Below are 24,706 nucleotides of genomic sequence, written 5' to 3'. Positions count from 1 at the left end.
ACCTCATCTCTTACTACTCTTCTTCTTGCAGATTCTATTCTAGCCCTACTGGCCTCTTTGTTGTTCCTTAGAGGTACTAGGTGTATTCCTACCTTAGGGACTACGTGTGCTGGGCCCTCTACTTGGAAGACACTTCCCTTGCCACCTTGCTTCTTTCAAGTCTTTGCTTAAATGTCAAGTCCTTGTTGAGGTCTTCTTATTTAAAATTGTAACACACCTGTGATAGGTTGTCAGTAGTCCCCCAAATTTATCTTCTTTATTTAGAGTTTAGCTGGACAACGGCTGTCCAGGTAGAGATGCCATTTATCAGGATCCCCTGCAGCTAGGTATGGATGTACCAGAAGAAGAGATATATGCTTTTACATTTAAAAAAAAGAAATGACTTGCCTTGGAGTGCATTTTTTTCCCCTTCTCTTTGGTGGGAAATTATAACAACGGGCACAAACTTTGAAGCACATGCAAAGGGTAGTAGAGCTTCCCTCCCAGCATGGGCCTTGTGTATTCTTATCAAGTAGAGCCTACCTGATCTGGATTATTTTCTGGATTATGATATGGCAGAGAAATTAACTTTGATCCTGTTTTAAATACTTGAACTTTAGACCTCTTTGTCACAGCAGCTTAGCCTTTTACTTACCCTTCTACCCTAACCTGGCACTCTTGGTCCTACCTTTATACCCTTACTTTTTTCATAGCACTTATCTTTTAATTTAATGTATAACATATTTATTTATCTGCCCCTCTAGATTTAAGCTCTGTGAAGTTTGTCTTATAGTAGATACCCAATGAATGATTGGAAAGACCTTCACTAAAGCATGTTATAAAGGAATTCTTCCATTTCTTTTTAGATTTAAACCTTTGATATATTTGGGATTTATTTTTGTATAGAGTCTGTGGTATGGATTCAGGTTTGTTTGTTTTTTTCCCCACAAGGTTATACAGTTGTCCTACTATATGTATTAATGTCCTTTTAGAATGTTACTGATGAAGTCCTATTACTAACTTATATAACAATGATTTAAAAATAAGAAATGTCTACTCTTCTTCCTGATAGATTTCTCACGGGAGAGATAACTGCAGACTCAATCATCACAGATCAAAAGGAGATTTTTTTTAAGGCATTAATTCTTGTTTTCTCTAAATCTTGTATTTTTATTCGTATTAAGTGGTGTGTTGACATGTGACATCTCTTGTTCTTTGGCTTGTAGTTACAGGCTATTTTGTAAATAATCAAGAATAACAAAGTCCAAAGTCTTGAGTTATGAATATGAGTTAGCCAAGCAGTTTGGAGGCAGAAGGGGAAGTTGAAGCCATCACAGAGACTTAGGAGATGTGAGGGAACGTGGTAACAAGGAAGCAGTAGTTGATGGATAGTTGCATTTTGCCCACGTTTCTTTAAAATGTATTTCTTAAATGGCTGTTCCAGGGTTTTTCTGTTTACATCATTTTTTCCCCAGATATGTAGAACCCAAATTTGGGTTCCTTATTTTTAAACTGACTTTTGAAAAACATCAGTCATCTTCAATACCATTTATTACAGAAAATGGATTAAATGAAGGCATGGGCTACTTTGAGTAAGTCTTGTTTCAAATGAATGTTGAGTAATTATTTTTGTTGTTACTACTAGTTCTGTTACTGTGGCTCCAGGAGTCTAGTGATTTTTTTTTTTTTTAATGTGGTGTAGAGGTGGGGTCTTGTATGTTGCCCAAGCCTGTCCTGAACTCCTGGCCTCAAGTGATCCTCCTGCCTCAGTCTCCTAAAGTGCTGGGATTACAGGCATGAGCCAGTATGCCCAGGCATAAATTTTTCTGCAGAGTGTTAAATCATAAAAAAGTGTTTAGAAGCTGGGAGTTTCAGATATTTTTCATCATTTAAAATTTGTACACGAATGGATGTGTTTTTCTTGGTTTTGGTAAAATAGTATTAATTTCTCACTGTGCCTGTGAGCATAGTTGAAGAGACTATTCAAAAATATGTGAGTATTCACTGGTTGTCAGTCCTTGTTTTAGGTGCTAGGGATACAATACTGAATAAGATATAAATTCTAGTTGCGAGTGGGATAGGACAGACAATAAACACATTAATATGTAATGTTAGGATGTGATAAGGGCAATGAAAGAAATAGTAATGTGATGGTATTTTAGCCAAGATCATAAGGGAGGGCTTCTTGTGAAGTGGACCTTATAATAAAGTCAAAGACAGAGTCCTGTTACTGTTTGATGGGAGAGTATTCTAACAGAGGGAACAGCAGCTTCAAGGCCTTGAGGCGGTCACATGCTTGGTATATCCAAGGACACTAAGCAAGCCAGTAGAGCTGAGCAGAATGAGCAAGGATGGGGAGGGTATGTGGTAGAAGATAAGTTAGTATGGATGCAGAAGTCATAGAGGGTCTTAGAGGCTGAGTTAAGGACTCCGAATTTTATTCTTAGTGGGGTGGGCAGCTGTGGGATGGTGATTATCCTTGTCTGAATATTTTTGCCCTGTGTATTTAAATTTTCCCTTGCTTTGTGGTTATAAGAACTATCCTCAGACAACAAAAATTGGAAATTAGGTTCTTGACATCTTTGCCCACCTTCTCCCCACAAAATCATTCTGTTCTCGCTATTTTTAATATTTACACCTTTGCTACCATTTGAAGCTGTGCTTCATTGTGTATACAGTTATGCATTGCTTAATGATGGGGATATTGTGAGAAATACATTGTTGGGCGATTTCATCATTGTGCAAACATCATAGAGTGTACTTACATAAACCTAGATGTTATAGCCTGCTACACACCTACCCTGAATAGTATAACCTGTTGCTCCTAGGCTACAAACCTGTATAGCATGTTACTGCACTAAATACTATAGGAAGTTGTAACACAATGTAAGTATGTATCTACACATATCTAAACATAGAAAGGGTACATTAAAATATGGCATTATAATATGGAAGCATTATCATATATGTGGTCCATTGTTGACTGACATATTGTTATGGGACCCATGACTGTATTTTTATTATCCTCACCTCCCCACCTAATCTGGCAGATAGTATAACAATGAGTAATATTTTTATGCTGGCTGGTAGGCAAATTTTTGGTTCTTACTGAAATTAGCACATAATCTGATTCTTACTGAGTGCTAGTGGTAGGCAGACTAATGCCACTCCAAACCCCAAAGATGTACATGCTCTAATCCCTGGAACCTGTGAGTAACATAACTTATATGTCAAAAGTGATGTTGTAGATGTGTTTAAAGTTAAAGACCTTTTAATGGAGAGACTGTCATTCATTATCTTGTCGGGCCCAGTCTAATCACATGAGTCCTTAAATGAGCAAAGCAGAGTGGGTCAGAGAGATGTGATATAAGGAGTCACTCAAAGTCCTTGCTTCCTTCGAAGATGGAACAAGAGATCCACGGGCCAAGGGATGTGGTGACCCCTAGAAGCCAAGAATTGCCCTCAGTTTACACCCAGCAAGAAAACAGGGACCTGGGTCCTACAACCACGAGGAAATGAGTCCTGCCAAAAACCCAAATGAACAGGAAATGAATTCTGCTTTAGAGCCTCCAGAATGGAATGCAGCTTGCTGACACCTGGATTTTAGGCTCATGAGACCTGTACTGGACTTCTGACTCCCAGGACTGTGTGATAACAAATGGTGCTGTTTAAAGCTGCTACATTTGTGATGATTTGTTAATGGCAGCAATGTAAAACTAATACAGTGCTGATAGAACATATTCAGCTTCTCAAAGCAGACACCTTTAGCAAATTAGATTTAAGTACAGAATTTTCAATGGTTCATTCATTCTAATATTTGTTAAATACCTACTATTTTCTGGGAACTGTGGGAGGAGCTAGGAATAAGAAAGGCTCCTGACTTCCCCAAACTCATGGTCTACAGTCACTTCATAAATAGTCAATTTTTTAATTTATATTTTTGAATTTATGGAGAATTTCAAGCACATAAATATAGAGAGAATAATGAAACTCCATGTGCTTGTCACTCAGCTTCAATAACTATCAACTCATGGCCACTCTTCTTTCATGAATACCCCATCCACATCCACCCTCAGTGACACAAAGGAAATACAGACCTTGCTTTTTATTTTATCATTTTATCATCTTTTTTTTTTTTTTGAGATGGAGTCTCACTCCGTAGCCCAGGCTAGAATGCAGTGGTGCGATCTCGGCTTACTGCAACCTCCACCTCCCAGGTTCAAGCGATTCCCCTGCCTCAGCTTCCTGAGTAGCTGGGACTACAGGTGCCTGCCACCATGCCCGGCTAATTTTTTGCATTTTTAGTAGTTTCATGGGGTTTCACCGTGTTAGCCAGGATGGTCTCGATCTCCTGACCTCGTGATCCACCCGCCTCGGCCTCCCAAAGTGCTGGGATTACAGGCATGAGCCACCACATCCAGCTTTTATCATCTTTGTCATAGTATAATTTATCTTTGAATTCATTTGGAATTTTTTACTTTCTATTTTTTGTCATGAAATTTGGTCTAGGATTTTTCTGGTGCAAGTTAGAAAATTAATGTAGATTAGTTCAGTTAGCAGAAATGCTGCAATACTGATTTGGGGGTTACAAATAAATTTTAGTGAATAGGTGATTTTACAAATACAGAATCTGTGAATAATGAGTGTTGACTATATATATGGCAATTTTCCATTTCCTGTGTTCTTGATTTAGTTAATGGCATCACCATCTCTGGGTGCTACATTTAGAAAGCTTAGTGTTTCTTGATTAATCTGTTTTTCTTGCCCATTTTAAGTGTCTGATCTGTCACTGAGTGGTAGTAGTTTTATTTTATTAAATGTTATTCAAATATGATTGCTTTTTCATTCATGTTGTCACTGTTTTAGTGGATGTCCTCATTATGTCCCCCCAAATGATTTATTGCACACGTCTTTTATTTCCTGGATTAGTTTAAACATTTTCTCACATCAGTATGTTCCCCATCCTCTTATGTGTCCTTTCATCCCACAAGCCCTGGTTTTAGACTCATCAGACATAGGGTTGAATCTGGCTATTTGTCACATTCTTTAGCACTATTATCATCAGCTCCTGTAAGGCCTGTCCCTTCCTCCATTTAATATTCATCCATTCATTTATTCTCTTTTATCTCCATTCCCTATTTCCTTTTCTTTCCCATAGATAGCCATTCTAATGTGTTTAATATGTTTACTTCTACATATATACGTTCAGGTACAAAATGTTATTCGTATGTGTACATGTATTTTTAATGTATGTAAATAGAATTGTGTTATAGAACTCATTCTGTTTTTTTTTTACTTTTTTCCTCTCAAAACTGTTTTTAAGAGTTACTTGTGATGCAAAGTGAACATTTAGTCTGTGGCTTTTAAAACTTCTCCACGTGGGCCGGGTGCAGTGGCTCAGGCTTGTAATCCCAGCACTTTGGGAGGCCGAGGCGGGCAGATCACGAGATCAGGAGATCGAGACCATCCTGGCTAACACAGTGAAACCCCGTCTCTACTAAAAATACAGAAAAATTAGCTGGGCGTGGTGGCGGGTGCCTGTAGTTCACAGCTACTCGAGAGGCTGAGGCAGGAGAATGGCGTGAACCCGGGAGGCGGAGCTTGCAGTGAGCCGAGATGGCGCCACTGCACTCCAGCCTGGGCGACAGAGCGAGACTCTGTCTCAAAAACAAACAAACAAACAAATAAAAAACCCCCAAAAAACCCAAAACTTGCTCCATGTGTGGCTCCGCCTCATTTTACTTATTTAATTCATCGGTTATACCCGGATTGCCTCCAACTTTGCATGCCCACAAATAATGGATGTTTCGTGTTGTTCATCTATTGCTGCATGAAAATTACCCAAAACTTAGCTGTTTAGAACAACAAATATTATTACATAGTTTTTTAGGGTCAGAGATCTGAGTATACCGTAGCTTTAAGCCTCTGACTCAAGGTGTCACATGAGGTTGTAGTCAAGCTGGGGCTCTGGTCTCACTTGAAGCCTCAGCTGGGGGACGCCTTGCTTCCTAGGTCTCTTGGCTATTGGCAAGATTCAGCTCCTCAAGGGTTGGACTGAGGACCTCAGTTCCTCACTGGCTGTTGATTGGAGGCCTCCCTTAGTTCTTTACCGTGTAGACCTCTCAGTATGTTAGCCTACAGCAAGGCAACTGGCCGGCAAATGGAAGAGCAAGAGGGGCTACTCAACACACATCATAGTTATTTTGTAAGCTGATCTCTCAAAAGTGACATAACTCTCACTTTTGTTGTATTCTGTGAGGGGAGGGGATTACACAAGGGCATGAATAGCAGGAAGCAGGCATGATTGGGGTCATTTTAGAGGATACCTACTATATTTCTCAGACATATCTCTGTGGATTTTTCTTTGGCACGTGCGCATGCACACGTGTGTGTCTGTGTGTCTGTGTGAATGGACATAGGTTCTCTAAAACTGACTATGCTGGTCAGTATTCCCATCAGCAGAGCATGAGGGTTTTTATATCACCACATGCCTGGCAACACATTACATTCTCTAGGGCATAGGGGCATATCACCTTGTTTCAGATTGCCTGTTTATATCTTTTGATTTTTTTTTTCTAGCAGAGTTCCTGCCCTTTTATTGGTTGTTTGCAGGAGTTATTTGTAATAGCCTTGATATTAGTTTCGTGTTCTTCTTTCAGTCTATTATCTGCCTGTTAACTCTGTCCAGGGATTCATTTGCTGAGCAGTAATCTTTAATTCTGATGTAATTTAATGTGTAATTTTTGCCTTTGTGGTTTGTGTTCTTAGGCTTTTATTTAATAAGTCCTTTCTTGTGCTTATGTTACAAACTTATTGTACACTTCCTTCTATCAACTTTAGTTTTATTCACATCTAAGTCATTCAGTCTTCTGTAGTAGGTCTTGAGTATGTTGTAAAGTGTAGGGATCTGTCATTATGAAATAAAAGAGGTGTTTGCCATTACCATCTTCTGTACAATGTGTTTTTCTTCATTGATTTGTGGAGTAATCTTTATTGTATATTATTTCCATATATACACAGGTCTGTCTTTGAATTATCAATTGGGGTCCTTCGGTTTGTTTATTTTTTATACAAATACCATGCTGTTTTTCTTACTACAGCTGTATAGAGTGGCTTGATATCCAGTAGGGAAAGTGCCCCTCTTCATTCTTTATTGTCAAGGTTGACTTGGCTATTTGTTTATTATTTCATAAAAGTGAGTCAATTTATGGAGTTCCTCAAAAAAGTCCAGTGAGAATTTTGGTTGTGATTCGTTGACTTTCTGTATTAATCTGGGTAGAATTATTATCTTCATAGTATTGTCATTCTGTTCAGATCATCCACTGTGTCCTTTTTAAATGTTTTTCTTCATAGATGTCCTATGAAGGACCAAAACGTTTTATTCCAAACATTTTATTTATTCTGGCAGTCTTGCAAAATGCTGTTTTGTTTTTGATAACCTACTATTGTTGGTTAGTGCTGCTAAGGAGAAATGCTATTTATCTTTCAAACTTGATCTTGTATCTGGCCTAGTTGGATTTTTAAATTTATTTGAATAGTTTCTTGATTTTTTAATAACTGTTTTAATCTAACTTCTCCAATATATACATACTTTTTCCATTTTATTAATTTCTCAGCTCCCAGTTCGGGTCCCTTTGCTCCCACCCCTTTCCCCCACCTTCTTTTAATCTGTTTGATCGATATTGAATTTCTTATTTTCCTTCAAAACTACCAGACCTTTTTGTGGCTGCCTTTGTATGGTTTCTTCACTTTAATGCCCTTCCCCTTCTTCTGGTTCTTCCTCTGCTCAAATATCATCATCTTTGTGAAGAATTTCTCTTCTGACCCAGGCAGAATTGGTTGCTGTTATCTCTGTGTTCCTAATGCAGATAGTTCATGTTCTTTCATGGGATTTGCCGGATTTCATAGTAATTTCTTTTTCTATGTTTGATTATTCTGCTGACTCTTCACTAGGACTCCTCTCTTTCTTCTCTCCTTTTTGCTCCTTCCCCCTCAATCTCTTGTCACTGCTGTGATGTTCTCAATCTCTTGTCACTGCTGTGATTGGCTATGTTCTCAGGCAGGATCCATCGACAGAGAAAACCAGTAGCAGCTCTATCCATACATAGTTCTTAGCACTCACAATCTCAGAAGGAGAGAGTGCCTCTTTTCTGATAGTTCCAGAAGTGCTGGGAAGGATTTTGACAAGGACCATTTTTATTGGCCAAACGTGGATCACCAGGAGGCAGAGTCGTGCCCCATCCAATCCAAATGTATGGAGGGGAGGGAGGTTCTCAGGAGGACAAAAGGGCTGCTTTTGCCAGAAGAACAGGAGGTGGATGTTGGTCAGGCAAAATCAACAGAGGACAGCTGTAAGCCAGTCAACAACATTCTGGATCCTTCTTTCATGAAATTCCCTTTACATTTTTGTTGCAATGAGTATTCCATTTGTGCTTATGAATACATATTACCTGACCTCAGCATTCTTCTTCCTCTTTGCTATTCTAAGTTATATATGCCTTGTACGCTATGCTGATGGATCTATTAAGGAAGGTATTCAGTAAGTTTCCAGTCAAAATGAAAACAGTAAAGATCCCTCCATCTTTCCATTTATTTATCCATTGAGTACCTATTATATACTAGAGTTGAGAATATAAACAACAGCAAAAATGAAAGGTTCTCTAGCTAGAGTCTCATATATTATAGTAAGAAAGATTTGTAAGTAATTGCCACTCATACTCCAGGTTTTAAATGCCACTTTTTAAGAGACGCTTTCTTTTGATCCCATAGTTACTATCAGAGTGTCCTGTAATCCTCTCCTGTTATTACTTGTTTTTTTCCTTTGTAGTCCTTTTTGGAGTGATTATTATTTGATTTTTCTTTTTTCCACTAAATTGTAAGCTTCATAAAGGCAGGAGCCTTGTCTATTTGTTGATGGATATGTCCCCAATATGTAGCATAATGCCTGTCTAGAGATAGTAAGAATAAATTTTTAATCAATATTTGTTGAACATCATATGAGCAAAAATACTGTGTGATAAGCAATTTGATATAATTTGTTTCTCTGGGCCTATGGAAGACACACATGGTTCTGTTTAGGAATTTGGGGAAATGGGTTTTTAGCTTGGAGTGACTCTTATTGTCATGTTGTATTGCTTCAGTATTCTTATGTGCTGGAAGCTTTCCTTACCTCCCAGCATCAAACCCTCTACTCTTCATTCTTCTACATTTATAGGATTCCATGGTAAGAGAGGATGATCCAAGGTTAACACTTTTTTTGTTCTCTCACTTCTGATTGTGTTTGGCCCAATTAATTTTGAAGGAGAACAACACTTTTTTCTAAATACATATTCTTTCCCTAAGGTTATTAGACCTAGTAATTATTAGTAGTCATAGATTTTGGTTTAAGCAAAACTAAAACAATTTAGTAAAACAATTTGTTTCTAGATCTGAGGCATACAGTAAGATGTTAAATTGTAAACCACCACAGCTGATTCTTTATTATTGATGCAATGACAAAATACATTTGCAGTCTGGCACGATGACTCATGCTTGTAATCCCAGCAGTTTGGGAGCCCTAGGCAGGCAGATCACTTGAGCACAGGAGTTCCAGATCAGCCTGGGCAACATGGTAAAACCCCCTCTCTGTAAAAAAGACAAAAATTAGCTGGGCATGATGGCGTCTGCCTGTAGTCCCAGCTACTTGAGAGGCTAAGGCAGGAGGATCACTTGAGCCTGGGAGGTGGAGGTTGCAGTGAGCCAAGATCGCGCCACTAGGTGTCAGCCTAGGTGACAGACACAGACCCTGTCTCCAAAAAGAAAAAAAAAAAAAAAGACAAACGTTTGCAAATGTATTGGACATAGTCATCCATCTGCCTATCTAAATAGGCTCTAACTCACAGCCAAGTATTTGTTACGTCAGGATTTGGCTTTAAACTCTGACCCAAGTGAAAAGCCTAGCCAGGAGACTATTGTGTATGGATTCCAGACAGGCGTGGGCTATGTTATGAATGAATGATTATTGTGATACAAAATTTTTGGGGGTTCTGAGCACCCAAATCAAATCATCATTAGTAAATCATAACATGACATGAAACATCAAGTTTGTCTTTCATTCAATTCATGAAAGAAGAACAAATACAAGAATTGCTTTATTTTATTTTTTAAATTTTTTATTTTTATTTTTTGAGACAAGAGTCTCACTCTGTTGCCCAGGCTGGAGTGCAGTGGTGTAATCTCAGCTCACTGCAACCTCCACCTTCTGGGTTCTAGTGCCTCAGCCTCCTGAGTAGCTGGGATTACAGGCATGTGCCACTATGCCCAAGAATTGCTTTTTACAGGTTAATTTTTACAACAGTGATTATGGAAATTTCAGGAAAGAGATTGTTCTACAATACTTTAAAAGTCAGATTTCTGAGTAGAGCTGAGCTTTATTCAACCACGTAATAAGGCTAAGTGCGTGGGTCTCTTGTGTTTTTCTTTTTTATATGTCATTTTTAAATATATTTCTTTTTCTTTCTTTATTTTTTGTTTTTGAGATGGAGTTTCGCTCTTATCGCCAAGGCTGGAGTGCAATGGCACGATCTTGGCTCACTGCAACCTCCGCCTCCCAGGTTCAAGCCATTCTCCTGCCTCAGCCTCCCTAGTAGCTGGCATTACAGGTGCCTGCCACCATGCCCAGCTAATTTTTTGTATTTTTAGTAGAGATGGGGTTTTACCATGTTGGCCAGGCTGGTCTCAAACTCCTGACCTCAGGTGATCCACCTGCTTTGGCCTCCCAAAGTGCTGGGATTACAGGCGTGAGCCACTGAGCCTGGCCTTTTAAACATATTTCTATCAGTAATAACTCCTTAAGATATCTGGTAGAATTTAAATTTTTCTAGTTCTAGAATCAAGTCATCATTAATTTGTTTAATGAGCTTTCATTTAAGTAGGTGTTAAGTATTTTTCTTTGTTTTTCATAATTATTTCATTTTTATAAAAATATTTTAGTATTCTTTTGGTGCTATTGCTCTTTTTACTGCGTTGTTGAGGTTTCTACTTCCTTGGTCTTAACATGTTCCCCATTATAATCCTGTTTAAAGTTTTGCAGTAACTGGAAATTTCTGGATGCCTTTATTCCTCTGTGTGCTTTCTGTTCAGCTGAATCTTTTTCTTTTTATTTGATCTAAGACTTGTTTCTCAAAGGGGTTTATGATCTTGAGAGGACAGAGTAACCCTTCATAATCAAAATATGCTTAATAAAACAGGAATAACTTGTTTACTGTTAATATTTTGCTGAACATGCGAAGTTGACCTTGAGAAAGGTAGGCGCTAGAGACACAAGATCTAGGGTGTATTATTGTTCTGATTGTAAAGTGATCATCAGCATGAAAAGGCATTGTTTTCTTCCCTACACTGTACCTTCTCTTCAGCTTTACAATCTGAGTATTTGTCTCTGTATTATCACTAAACAGAAATGAACATAGAGGTCTAGAGTGGATCTTCAAAACAGAACACTGCTAGTAACTATTTCCATTATACACAAATAGACTTGTCATTTAATAGGAGATGGAAACTGGAAAATAGGGAAATAAAGGGATAACTAACCCAAATACACCAGCTAATGACAGGGAAGGAGTTTAATATTTTTGCTTGACTTAATTTTTGTATTAAACATATTAACATTTTTCAGTAACCTGAAAATACTGAATATTTAGATTTGAGTTTTTAAATGTATAGTTCATTTAGAAAAGAATAGTGTCTTAATCTTCCAAAGTGATTGTTACTCTGTTTTTCTTCCATTTCAGAGATATTACATATGAAATATCAGTAGAAGCTATATCAACAATGGTTGTTTTCCTTTCCTGCCAACTCTTCCACAAAGAAGTTTTGCGACAGAGCATCAGCCACAAGTATTTGATGCGAGGTCCATGGTATGTTTCTACTTTAAGTATGTCTAGTTTTTTCATTGTATAAATCTATATTTCTAGTCTTGTCCTTTTACCTGAGTATTGTCCCATATCTCCAACCAGGTATTTCCTCTAGTTGTTCTATTGTCTCTTTAAACCCAGTGCATAGGGAACCGCATTCTGCTTTCCTGTGCCATCTACCCATCCTCCCTGTTCTTCCTGTCCTGTAGCTTCATTACCTTCTCCAGTGGTTGCTTCGTAGAATTGAAACTTTGAAATCATCTTTTTCTTCCATCTCCTTCATTATCTCTATGTTTAAGCAGTCAAGTCATATTTGTTATTCAGATTATTTTTGTATCTTCCTCTTCTCAGCAGTCCCTTTGAAACAACTGTGATCTATGCCCCCTTACTCTCTTTGGACTTCTCCAGCAGCGTCTTCGCTGACTATTCCTACTTCTTTGAGCCTGCAAATATTTGCTGTATGCTAACCATGTGCCAGGCATGTTAGACTGTGGGGCTATGCTCTTGAGCAGAAGCTTACGATCTCCTAGAGGGTGTGGATGCAAATGACCAACACATATGCACATACCTGACCTTGTATTAACATAATCTTCACAAAACTTTAAAAATGTAAAACAAATCCAAATAAAGTACCTTTGAGGAAAGTTCTCAGATAGTGGGGAGCTTTGTCTTCTTCATATTCTTTTTGCTACCCTGATTATTCCTGTGGCATGTATGTTCTTTGAACATATTTGAAAATCACTGAGGGAAAGGATCTGGGCTTTGGAGTCAGAGGTTTGCATTGGAACCCTCTCTGACAGAGACACTCAGAATGACACTCAGAATGACCGTGGTTTGAAGTAGTGCTGGCATCGTGGGATTGTGTGCATCTTTGCTGAAACAAGATTGTGAACTTCATTCCTTATAGTGCCAGAGTATTCAAGTTGCTTTTTAAAAATAGACATAGAGGGTGTTAGTGTTCTTATTTTCTAAGTAAGGTTTTTATAGTATCATTATGGTGCCAAATATTTAAACCGTAATATGTTCTTTACTTATTTTTGTGGTTCATCTTGGAAACCATATTTAAAAAGCTCAATAGTACATTAAAGAATCTGTTAAAAAGTTTACTCTAGATTGCAGGAATTAGTTTAATACCAATTGAATAATTGAATAATTTCATACTTAAAAAGTGTAGTCCTATTGTTATTTTTAAATTCTTGCTTTTTTCTACTGATTCTTTATTACTACTTCCCTTCAATTGCCAGATAATGTGTTATGCACTAAATTTATAATAGCTCACAGTGTTATACAGAATGTAGATAAAGTAACTGGAGTTCAAGAGTTCAAGTGGGCTGGGCACGGTGGCTCACGCCTGTAATCTCAGCACTTTGGGAGGCCGAGGCAGGAGGATCGCTTGAGTTTAGGAGTTTGAGACCAGCCTGGGCAACACAGTGAGACCTTGTCTCTACCAGACCTTGTCTCTCCCCACTGCAGAAAAAAAGTATTTAAGTAATTTGATCAATATCTTATGATGTGATAAGAGGAAAAGCAAGGATTAAGCCTCAAAATTGCTCTCAAAGTCCATGGTCTTCACTGTTGTGTGCAGTGCTCAATTTCTGTGAGTTGTGCCAATAGCCCTTTTGTATTAACAGATAGTGTTAATGGCAGAATTATTTCTGTATTGTTATTCAGAATTAGATGACTCCCATAAATATGAGTTTGATTTTTTTTCCTTTTTGTGTAGTCTTCCATACACCAGCAAACTTGTGAAGACCTTATTATATAACTTTATCAGACAAGAAAAGCCACCTCCTCCAGGAGCCCATGTTTTCCCTCAGCAGTCAGATGGGGGAGGACTGCTTTATGGACTTGCATCAGGAGTAGCAAGTAAGTTTTATCAGATTTTTTCAATTCTTTGGTGCACATAAATTTTATCTATTTAGGCATAAGAAATTCTGTTTGCTTGGCTGCCGCCATTAATAGTTACATTGAATTTGTGCAGCTGGTTAAATGTGAAAACAAAGTAGTTAAAATATTAATCTTTCTGTTTTGTGCAGTGATTTATGTAAAATGTATGCAAATAATGAATGGATTACCTACAAAACATCGTTTTTCAGGAAGAATGTTTACACATAAATATGTGTATTGCATGAATTGTAGCTGTATAGTAAAAATAAAATTAAGCATTTGAAAACTTATAACACTACTTGTATTATAAGAGGAAATCTATTTTAGGTTATTTTAGGGTATATTTTGGTTAGGATTTCATGTGACTAATTAGGTGCAGTTTTCCTATTGCACTAAGTGCTTTCTTCAATGACAACTGAATATTTTGCAGAATTTTGTAATAAGCTGTGAAATGGCACAAACTTGAGTTTTGTTTGATTGGGTGCAAATTTCTTAAGTGAAGAAAGCTCTTCCCTACCTTACAATAAGTCCTCATTTCTGCTTCACTTCACAGTATTCGGATTACAGACACTAGAAGTAAGAGAGTAGTTCTGGTGGAGGGCCTGGGTCATGTGAAGTTATATAAATGAAACTTCCTAGAGCGACACTTTGGTACTTGTGAGGTCGGCCTGGGAGCTCCTTACTCCTCCTAAACCTGCAGCATGTCCTCTCCTTAATCACGCAGGACAGAGTCAAATGGAACACATTTCCACAGCTGCATTATGGCTGTGGCGTGCTCTACACTCCAGCTGGACATCAGTTTGATATGAAAAGGTAGCACTGCGATAACTTACTAGTGTTGGGAGCTTCTTTGGATTCAGAGACCTCTTCAAAAAGCAGTAGACTTGGTCTGTTAATTGACAGAAATCAGTGAACCAGACTTTCTTAGATTTGCCTTCCTTTGATTTCTTTTAATATTATGAATTGAGTCACACTTGTGATCACTTCTGCCTTTGGTGCTGAGCAGCCTGCCAAGAGTGCCACACCTGCATAGATTCTTTGAGTTACTCCTATCCAGTTTCCTCATTATTTCAGGGGCTTTTTGTGTCCCATTGGAAGGCTTAATTGATCTATTACTGTTTTCTTTTTTAAAAATCATTAAACTGGTATAAGTATTTAAAAGCTGAATATTTCCCAATATTCCAATATGGTTAGAGGTTTTTTGGGGGTGGCAGAGATAGTATAAGCCTGTAAGTGCTTTCTTCAAAACAATGGCAATACTTGGCAGTTTTTTAAAAAAGTAAACATGGATTTGTGTATGGTTTTTGGGTTTTCTTTCAGTTATGTGTCATATCAAAGGGAACCCAGTATTGTATGTGGTGTCATTAGTGTGCCAGGTGCCAAAAAACATGAATTTAACTTTAGATCTTTTCCTAACTAGATAGCAGGAAGGAAGCCACTTAATTTTCCTAGCTCTCAGTTTCCTTGTCTATCTAATTAGAAGGTGGGTTGAGATGGTGATTTCTGAGATTATTACTACATAACTTTCTATGGTCTTTTTTTCTCACCATTTTAAAATTTAATATTCAGTTAAGTGCGTTAAAATAGATTTATGGTTTTTAGTGTGCTATATAGTCACAAGACATTTTACACAGCTTTCTTCCTAAATCTTTATAAAACTATTCATGTAAAAGTATAAATCAAGATGGAGTAATTATGGATTCATTATTTCATGATATGTGTGACTCAAAGGATTATAAAAAAACAACAAAAGGACATTCTCCTAAAAAGCACAGCTACGTTCTGTGGGCAAAATGAAATGTAAAAACGATCACAGTCATGTAATTTTAAGTTAATCCACATTCCAGGAAAGTCAATCAAGTTGCCAGGATTTGACTTAAGTTGTGTGATCACTTCTGATGATCTTTTGGTTGGTAGTTAAAGAATTCTCTTACTTTACTATTGGCTTGAGAAAATATGATTTGGAAGTTCCTCACTGAAAAAAATTATATTCCAAAGCCAAATGTAAATTATAAACTCATTTGGATTATATTCATTTTTGTTGGGATTGAAGTTTTCCTGGATATAGCAAGCATTTCTTTTCATAGCAGTGTGTGCATTGTATGTGTTGCTTACATTATTTCCTTTGAAACAGAGTGCCTTGTTGTAGAAAACCTTACAGTTCTGGAGTGAAATTTGTTGTCACTGACAGGGCAGGAGGAGAATCCTTGTACTGGAACTGCGGCTGGATGAGTAGTGAACCACTTGCTTGGACCCTCCTATGAGTCAGGCAAGGCCTTCTGCAGTTTCTTCTCATTTACTTTTACAGATGTGTTTTTGGTTATCCTTTTGTTTGTTTCTGAGACTCTGTGAAAGAGTCTGTTACTTTGTTGCACCCTGATACTCTCCTTTTGCTTTCTTCTTTTTTTAAATTATACTTTTTCTAGGGTACATGTGCACAACGTGCAGGTTTGTTACATATGTATATATGTGCCATGTTGGTTTGCTGCACCTGTTAACTCGTCATTTACATTAGGTATTTCTCCTAATGCTATCCCTCCCCCCTCCCCCCACCCCACAACAGGCCCCAGTGTGTGATGTTCCCTGCCCGGTGTCCAAGAGTTCTCATTATTCAGTTCCCAGCTATGAGTGAGAACATGTGGTGTTTGGTTTTCTGTCCTTGCAATAGTTTGCTCAGAATGATGGTTTCCAGCTTCATCCATGTCCCTGCAAAGGACATGAACTCATCCTTTTTTATGGCTGCAGAGTATTCCATGGTGTATATGTGCCACATTTTCTTAATCCAGTCTATCACTGATGGACATTTGGGTTAGTTCCAAGTCTTTGCTATTGTGAATAGTTGCCACAATAAACATACGTGTGTGTGTGTCTTTATAGTAGTATGATTTATAATCCTTTGGGTATATATCCAGTAATGGGATGGCTGGGTCAAATGTTGTTTCTAGTTCTAGATCCCTGAGGAATCGCCACACTGTCTTCCACAATGGTTGAACTAGTTTACAGTCCCACCAACAGTGTAAAAGTGTTCCTATTTCTCCACATCCTCTCCAGCACCTGTTGTTTCCTGACTTTTTAATGATTGCCATTCTAACTGGTGTGAGATGGTATTTCATTGTGGTTTTGATTTGCATTTCTCTGCTGACCAGTGATGATAAGCATTTTTTCATGTGTCTGTTGGCTGCATAAATGTCTTTTGAGAAGTGTCTATTCATATCCTTTGCCCACTTTTTGATGGGGTTGTTTGATTTTTTTTCTTGCAAATTTGTTTAAGTTCTTTGTAGATTGTGGATATTAGCCCTTTGTCAGATGAGTAGACTACAAAAATTTTCTCCCATTCTGTAGGTTGTCTGTTCACTCTGATGGTGGTTTCTTTTGCTGTGCAGATGCTCTCTTTTTTCATGCCTTCACTAGGATAGAACAGTTGCTTGGAGTCCTCCTTCTCTCTCTGGCTCTTTATTTTCTGCCCATTCATCCATTAAGGACCGTCTTGAGTTCCACCTTCTCCATGAAGAACTTCCTTTGCTCTCCTGGCTAGATGCGATCTTTTCCTGTAACGCTTTACCACTATACCACTCTGCTTTGTAGTAACTTCTGTACGTGCATCATTCTCCCTGTGTTGGCTCCACATACAATAAAATGAGAACTAATGTTTATATAATATGAGTTTACAGTGCCACGTTTTGAGCATCTCATTTATTCTCATAATAGGCTCATCTATCAGAAATAGACGGTTTTAATTTTTTAATGATGGATGAAGAGTTTTTCCTGGTTAGTATGTTATTTTGTCTAAGATTACATAGGAAAGAGATGATGTTGGCTCGTTAATTTAAGCTCAGTTCATCAGACCCCTGAGCCTTTGCTATTTTTGCCTTTTGTTATTGTGATCACCCAAGTCCTGAGGGCATAAGCTCCTTGACTTGTGTGGGTGTCCCCTGCAGTATCCAGCAGAGCGCCATCCAACATCTGTGGACTGTGGTGAATACTGGTGTGCAATTAAATGCCAAAAGCTAATACTCAAGATAGATGTGAACTCAGTTGTAATAATGATGTCTGTCATTTGCTGAATGCCTTCTGTTTGCCAGGCACTGTGGTAGCTACTTTACATACCTGATTTCATTTATTCTTTATTTTTCTTTTCTAACATTTTATTACAGAAAATTTCAAAGATGTATAGAGTAGATGCCAGGTGCAGTGGCTCATGCACTGAGGTGGGTGAGGCTGAGGTGGGTGGATCGCTTGAGCTCAGGAGTTTGAGAACAGTCTGGGCAACATAGTGAGACACCACCTCTATAAAAAACACAAAAATTAGCTGGACGTGGTGGTGCGCGCCTGCAGACCCAGCTACTTAGGAGTCTGAAGTGGGTAGTTCGCTTGAGCCTGGAAGGTCGAGGCTGCAGTGAGCTGTGATCATGCCACCGCACTCCAGCCTGAGTGACAGACTTTGTCTCAACAACAAAAAGCAAAAACAAAACAAAACCCTAAAGATAGACAGAGTAGAGAGAATGGTAGAATGAACTCCCATCTACCCACAACCCCTGTTCAAGAATGATCAACAATCTTTTTTTCCTATTTATCTGCATTCTCCTACTTAAAAAAAATTTTTATTTTGAAATAAGTTCACACATATAGAAAAGTCCCCAAAATAAAAATATCACAAAAAACTATATGTAACTTTATCCAGATTGGTTTATTGTTAACATTTTATCCCATTTGTTGTGTTGTTTTTTCTCCTCTTCTGTCTCATTCTCTACTTTCTTCTCTCTCTCTCCCCCTTTCTCTTTCTCTCCCCCCACCAAACACACATACACACACGGTTTTTTTAAAACCATTTGAGGATAAGTTACATGCATCATAATATCCCTTTACTCCTAAATACTTTAATGTGTATTTCCTGAAAGAGGATATCGCTTATGCTACCACAGTATACTTACCAGCTTCAGTAAATTTAGCATCCAACTGTCCTTAAAAGCCATTTGCTTCTACGTCAATAAAAATAAGAAAATGGATATTTTCCTCTGTATTTTAAAGTCTCCTTTATTGAGTATAGCGTTGTTTGTATTTCACTTAAGTTGAATTTTTACAATTAGGTATTCTTGTAACCACTCTGCTATCAATTTATCTATCTTAGACTAAAAGCCCCATGAGGCAGGATCCACCTCTTTTCCTTCTGTTTATTATTGGCACTGCAGTACTCAGTGAGTGCTTGGTTGGCATTCAATCAGAATGTAATAAATAACTGGAAGAATTACTAATACCTTTTAATTACCACTAGTAAGTTTTTAAAATTAGTGTAATAGAAATTAACTTATAGATTTTAGGTTTTTTTTTTAAGCTTTTCAAATGTGTCAAGTGTGGTTTACTTCAGTCACTGGAAGTGGTTAGAATGAATTATATATTAATATATTTATCTTGTGTTATATCTGTGCTAGGTGCAAGCAAAGCTGTATTCCTAATTTTCCAGTACAAGAAAAAATTGTTTCCTTTCTGTTTAGTTTAACTATTCTTCTAATATGCTGACAAAATGGAAAAAGAATTAATTGATATATTACTTTACTAATTAGAAGAGGGTGTTGCAGTTTTAATTAATGTGGTATTTTTAAATGAACTTTTTACTGAATCATAGAATTCCAGAACCACCTGGCATACTTAAAAAAAAAAATATGTGTTGTAGTTAGAACTTGGAGTTTCTGATTCATTAGACATGAGGTGGGACCTGGTAATTCGCACCTTCAGTAATTATTCTAGGTGATTCTGATGTATCCGAGTCATTTCAGCACCACTGATGAATGCATCCTCCTTTCCAGTTCCTGAATCTCTTCTACTGTGGGCCTTTCATGGCATGTGGTTGAGCCAGTACTACTAACTACTGAGGAAATGTATTGTTTCGAGGCAGCTTATAATGGATTTAACGGACCCCTCCTCATGTATTACCTTGGTTTCTGTTCTTAGTGTGCTCTGTTGCTGATGAGGTCCAGTTTTCAGGATAAATCTGACAATGAGTGCAGTACTCTAACATGGAATAAATAAATTGGAACTCTAACTTCCCTGATTCTGGACTCTGCGTTTAAAAAAATAAATCTAAATGCACACTAACTCTTTTGGTGCTAATATTCAGTTATTAATAAATTTTTTGCCTATTTTATCATCTAAGCCTTTTCCAGATCTGTAGTTTTTATGTCCTATCTTCCTCTTTCAAACTTTATATATAAAGGTATGGCTCTCTGTGTAGCTCAGTGAGATTCAATTTTGTTAGGTGTGTGGCCCATAATTACAGCCAAGATTTGCTCTTATTTTCAGCTGCAGATGATCATTAAACCTATATTTTGGGGCTTTTTGCTTTTCTTCAGGATTGTGTCCTTGGTACCATATTGAGAGAGGAGTAGCACATTTTAATTCTTGTGTGGAGAGCAGAGTGTTTCTGTAGCTGTCACGTGTAAAATAACAACAAAAGTGAATGTAACTAGGGAGTTTTTGACTGTTTTTTATAGAATAGATTTCGTTTGCTGGAAGCCTGGTAAGGATTTGCTGTGAGGTCAGTAGCCTGGGTTTTCCAGGCAACAGACTTTAGAGTTAATAAGGAATAAGGATTCCTATAGTTTCCCCTGTGTTTTAGGACTTACCCACAGGAATCTTTGCAAAACTGGAGCTAGTAGTACACCTGGTGGTGGGAGGTGCCTGGGAGCCTCTTAGGGGTTCAAATCCCCCCGATATCTCACCCTGGATTATTATTATCCAGGGACCTCTCAGATGCCTTTTCTCATCTCCCACTCCTGGACATCCTGGTGGCTAAGGGTGGGTTCTAGAGCCTGATAATCAGAATCAGAAGATTTGGGATAGAGTCATAGCTCAGCATGACCTTACCAAGTTCTCCAGCATTTAAAATCTCATTACCTGATGTGTAATGCTGATAAATATGAGACCATTTGAACAGAGTTATTGTGAGGAATAAGTGAGATATTATATACAAAATAGAAAATTATACAACATCTATTCTCATGTAAATAACTGTTTTTGTTTTCTGCCCTGAAGCTGTGCTGGTGCTTATTAGTTAAAATAGAAAGAAAGAAAATAAATTTAATTAGAACAACAGCTAATGATCAGAAAATCCTGGACAAATTTATATAAGACAATTTAAAAATTTAAGAACTTTGAATCTTTTTGGTCTGCTCAAATTTGAAATTTATGTTAAAAATATTTTTGAAAAACTGACAAAAGTGAATATGCCAGCCATGTTTTCTCCAACTGGCTTTTCATTTTATGTGGTGCAAAATTTGGCCAATAACAGTTAAAAAAGGAAAATTTGATTGTTAAACAGATATTGCCCACAAGAGATTTCTCCTTGCTTCCTAAGTGAACTTGCCTTGACAACAATCACTATGGTACCATTTCTTATTGACTAATTTATCTAAAAGGTTATTATATTTGCCTTTTTGACAGTTTGTTTATAAAATTTGCCAATTAAAGATTTTCATAAAGAAAATATTTGATGCGGACTCAACTGGAATTACAATAAATATTTCAAATGTTTCAAACTAATCAATGATATCAGTATTATGGGTAGCCTTAAGTATAGTCAGTAAAGCAGTTAATAGTTAATTCTTTCTTTAATCTACAAGCACATCACCCTGCCGTGTTAAATATTTTTTTTTTTTTTTTTGAGACAGAGTCTATCTAGCTCTGTCACTCAGGCTGGAGTGCAGTGACATGATGTAAGCTCACTGCAACCTCCGCCTCCCAGGCTCAAGCGATTGTCGTGCCTCAGCCGCCTGAGTAGCTGGGATTATAGGCACCTGCCACCACTCCTAATTTTTTATGTTTTTACTTGAGACAGGATTTCACCATGTTGGCCAGGCTGGTCTTGAACTCCTGACCTCAAGTGATCTGCCCGCCTCGGCGCTGGAATTACAGGCATCAGCCATCATGCCCATCTGTTAAAGATGTTTTATAAAGCAAATGACTGAAGACCCCTACTTCCATAATTTGTTATGTTATGGGACAGGATGTTAGATGGTAAAGTATTGTCTTAGCTTGGGCTAATGTAACAAAATACCATAGGCTGGGTGTCTTGAACAACAGAAATGTATTTCTCACATTTCTGGAGGCTGGGAAGTCAGAGATCCAGGTGCCAGGAGATTCACTTCTTGGTGTAGAACCCTATTCCTGACTTGCAGATGTCCACCTTCTTGCTGTGTCCTCACAGGGCAGAGAAAGGAAGCTCTGGTCTTTTCTTATGAGGGCACTAAGCCCATCATGGGGGCTCCACTCTCACGATCTCATCTAAGCCTAATCACCTTCGAAAGCTCCACCTTCTAATCCCTTCACATTGAGACCTGTGGCTTCAAGATAGGAATTTTGAGGGTGACACAAAAATTCAGTCCATACCAGGTATTAAGTAGCTTGTGCTGGAATGCTCCTCACTGAAATTCTCAATTTGGAAGGCTACTGGTCTCTTCTGCATGTTGGCATCTAAGGTACCTTTCAGCTCTAGTCATTATCTTAAACCACAGCTCTGCTTAGTGGTGTTGGTGAGGACTGTGGCCAAAGTGGATCACTCACTACCCATTCTAACCCTGCTAACTTGTTTTTTTGTTATGTTTTGTTTTTGTTTTTTAAAAAACAAAAAACAAAACAAAACAGGCCAAAATGTGTAAGGAGCCCCTCAGAAAACAATTCTGTGATTGAAACAGGTTATCCTTTTTTCTAATTTTGAGGGCCACCACTTACATTGTCCTTTGGAGGATCTAGCTGTGGGTTACAATAATTTGGTATTACAGAAGAGGGACGTACTGGACTCTAGATGTTTGTGTTAGGTAGACCTGGAATTGAATGCCAGACCTGCTATTTATTAACTGCGTGTTCTTGGGCTATTAACCTTTCAATAACTTAAATTCCTCACAATAAAATGAGAATAATACCTTCCTTTGTGGGGCTGCTGAGATCAAATGAGCAAATGTATAGGAAAAAGACTGGTACCTTGGAAGTATACAATAAATGGTCACTATTAGTATCAAATATTATTACATGGTAATATTTAAAATATAACTTTTGTTTTAAAAATACTGAAAAATAAAGGCCTTATGATTTCCAAGTTTATTCAGATTTTTAATGTAAATAAATTATGAAAATTATCAGATGTTTGGTATATACACTGTTTATATATTGTAATATAACATATAATAATGTATACAATAAATATATAATAGAGATTCAGGTAGATGATGAAAGAAATATGTTGAAAATTTGATACCATGAGGTGAAATAAGTTGTAACATTTATTTTATTTTATTTTTTTTCATTTGATTCTGTCCTTACCACTTTGGACTTTTCTTTTAATATACTTTTCTCCAATGTCTAAAAAAAGGGGTGAAGCAAGGAAGTGTTGACTTTGAAATTTCTTCTGTGTTTTAAGTTATAAGACAAAGCTGTAATGTCATTATAATTATTTCATATTTTGGAGAGTCAAATCTAATTAAATGTGTTCTGCCAAACTTCATTTTCCACCACAAGTACTGAGGTTTTACACAATAACTTCTGATATATAGTTTTTCCATTTGAATGAGCCATCCAAAAAAATTTTTTTTCCCTTTGCTTGCAGTGGCGGGTGTCCAAGCCAAATTATAAGGCCAAAGGAGTGTTTATTTCTTTCGGCAAATGCTATGATAGAGAAATTCATACAGTAGAACTTGAAGATTAAAACTCATATTCCTAATTTCTGTTTTTGAGAAAGCTGTTGAATTCATTGTGATGGGTATGGTATGCAGTAATTATAATGTATTTTCTTTGATTGTTATTTTTCTCTTCAGTTTTGGCTTTTTCTAGGGTGACTCATTGAGAGAGAAAAACTACAGTAAGAGAAAAAGTATGTGGCAATCAGAAACAGGCATAGTTGTGAAAATAACAGATTTCTAATTAAAACACTTCTAACTTTCAAAAAAGAAACTGCTTAATAAACAATAATTATATTCTCATTTCATCTCTATTTGGAATAATTTGAGAGATTTTATGTGCTCACAGAAAGAATGACTTTTTTTCCCCCCTTTTCAGGATTGAACTCATTTTGTGACTTATAAAATATAGTTAATTTCTGTTTACTGTTTCTGAGCAGTGGTTCCTTGCAGGGATACATTGATGATTTAGAATAGTGTTTATGATGCAAAAGAACTATATTTAGTTGTAGAAAAATTATTTTATTTTTAATTGCTCTTTGACAAAAGTATGATTTTAGACTTCTTAAAAGGTGTTTTAAAAATGATATTCATTGGAAATAATCTAATGTCAAAATACAGCTTTGTTATCTTTTTTTCTTGTAATTTGCTGACAACCACTTTTAAACCAGTTCCCAGGATTGGCTTTGGGAATCATTAAGCCGACCTTCTACTCTCATTTTCTTATTAGCAGATTTGAAGGGAAGACTGATGGCCTCTTTCATGCTACAAACAGTTGAAGAACGAATTAGTTTGTATTTACAAGGAGGAATATAGAATAAAGCAATCAATTGCAGATGAAATCCTGGAATAAGTTTCTGAGGCTTGCTACAAGTGCCATTTATTTGGTGCTAATGATTTAATCTATTTTTGAGACTGAATTGTAAATTGTAGAATTTAAAAATATTTAAAAGTGAGAATATTAAAATTGAAATTATGGAATTCTATTTTTTGAGACTATAAATCTTATTCTTTGAAAAATGAAGTGGTTAAAACTTATTTGCTTTGAAACTGTTAAATTACACTGTCAAGTGAGTGTAAACTTTTATTAAGCAGCTGTTTTAATTTATGTTTATTTCAGAATGGGTGCTTGGAGTAAATTTAAAGATTAAATTTATTCAAGGTTACTCACTGACAGAATTTGTGTATGGTAGGAAAAATCCTCAAACTATAGCTTGTGTAGCTTTGAGACCACCTTTTACATGAATAATTCTTAATATTTATAATTACATAAATATTTTTTTC

The 24,706-nt window shown here is 37.0% G+C and overlaps 1 protein-coding gene across 9 annotated transcripts in view; it reads left to right on the top strand.

Moving 5' to 3' along the window:
* Positions 1–24,706, top strand: part of DYM (dymeclin) — a 410,032-nt gene that overhangs the window by 110,933 nt on the left and 274,393 nt on the right. For all 9 annotated transcript variants that reach the window (XM_031003621.3, XM_031003623.3, XM_055368706.2 and 6 more), the window contains 2 exons: positions 11,748–11,873; positions 13,594–13,736. In XM_031003621.3, the coding sequence (XP_030859481.1) occupies positions 11,748–11,873; positions 13,594–13,736 (269 nt within the window). The remainder of the gene's footprint in view (positions 1–11,747; positions 11,874–13,593; positions 13,737–24,706) is intronic.

This window comes from Gorilla gorilla, chromosome 17 (assembly GCF_029281585.2).
Source record: "Gorilla gorilla gorilla isolate KB3781 chromosome 17, NHGRI_mGorGor1-v2.1_pri, whole genome shotgun sequence".
Taxonomy (NCBI): domain Eukaryota; kingdom Metazoa; phylum Chordata; class Mammalia; order Primates; family Hominidae; genus Gorilla; species Gorilla gorilla.
The sequence above is the reverse complement of the archived record's forward strand: the minus strand, read 5'-3'. Positions and strand labels throughout refer to the sequence as shown.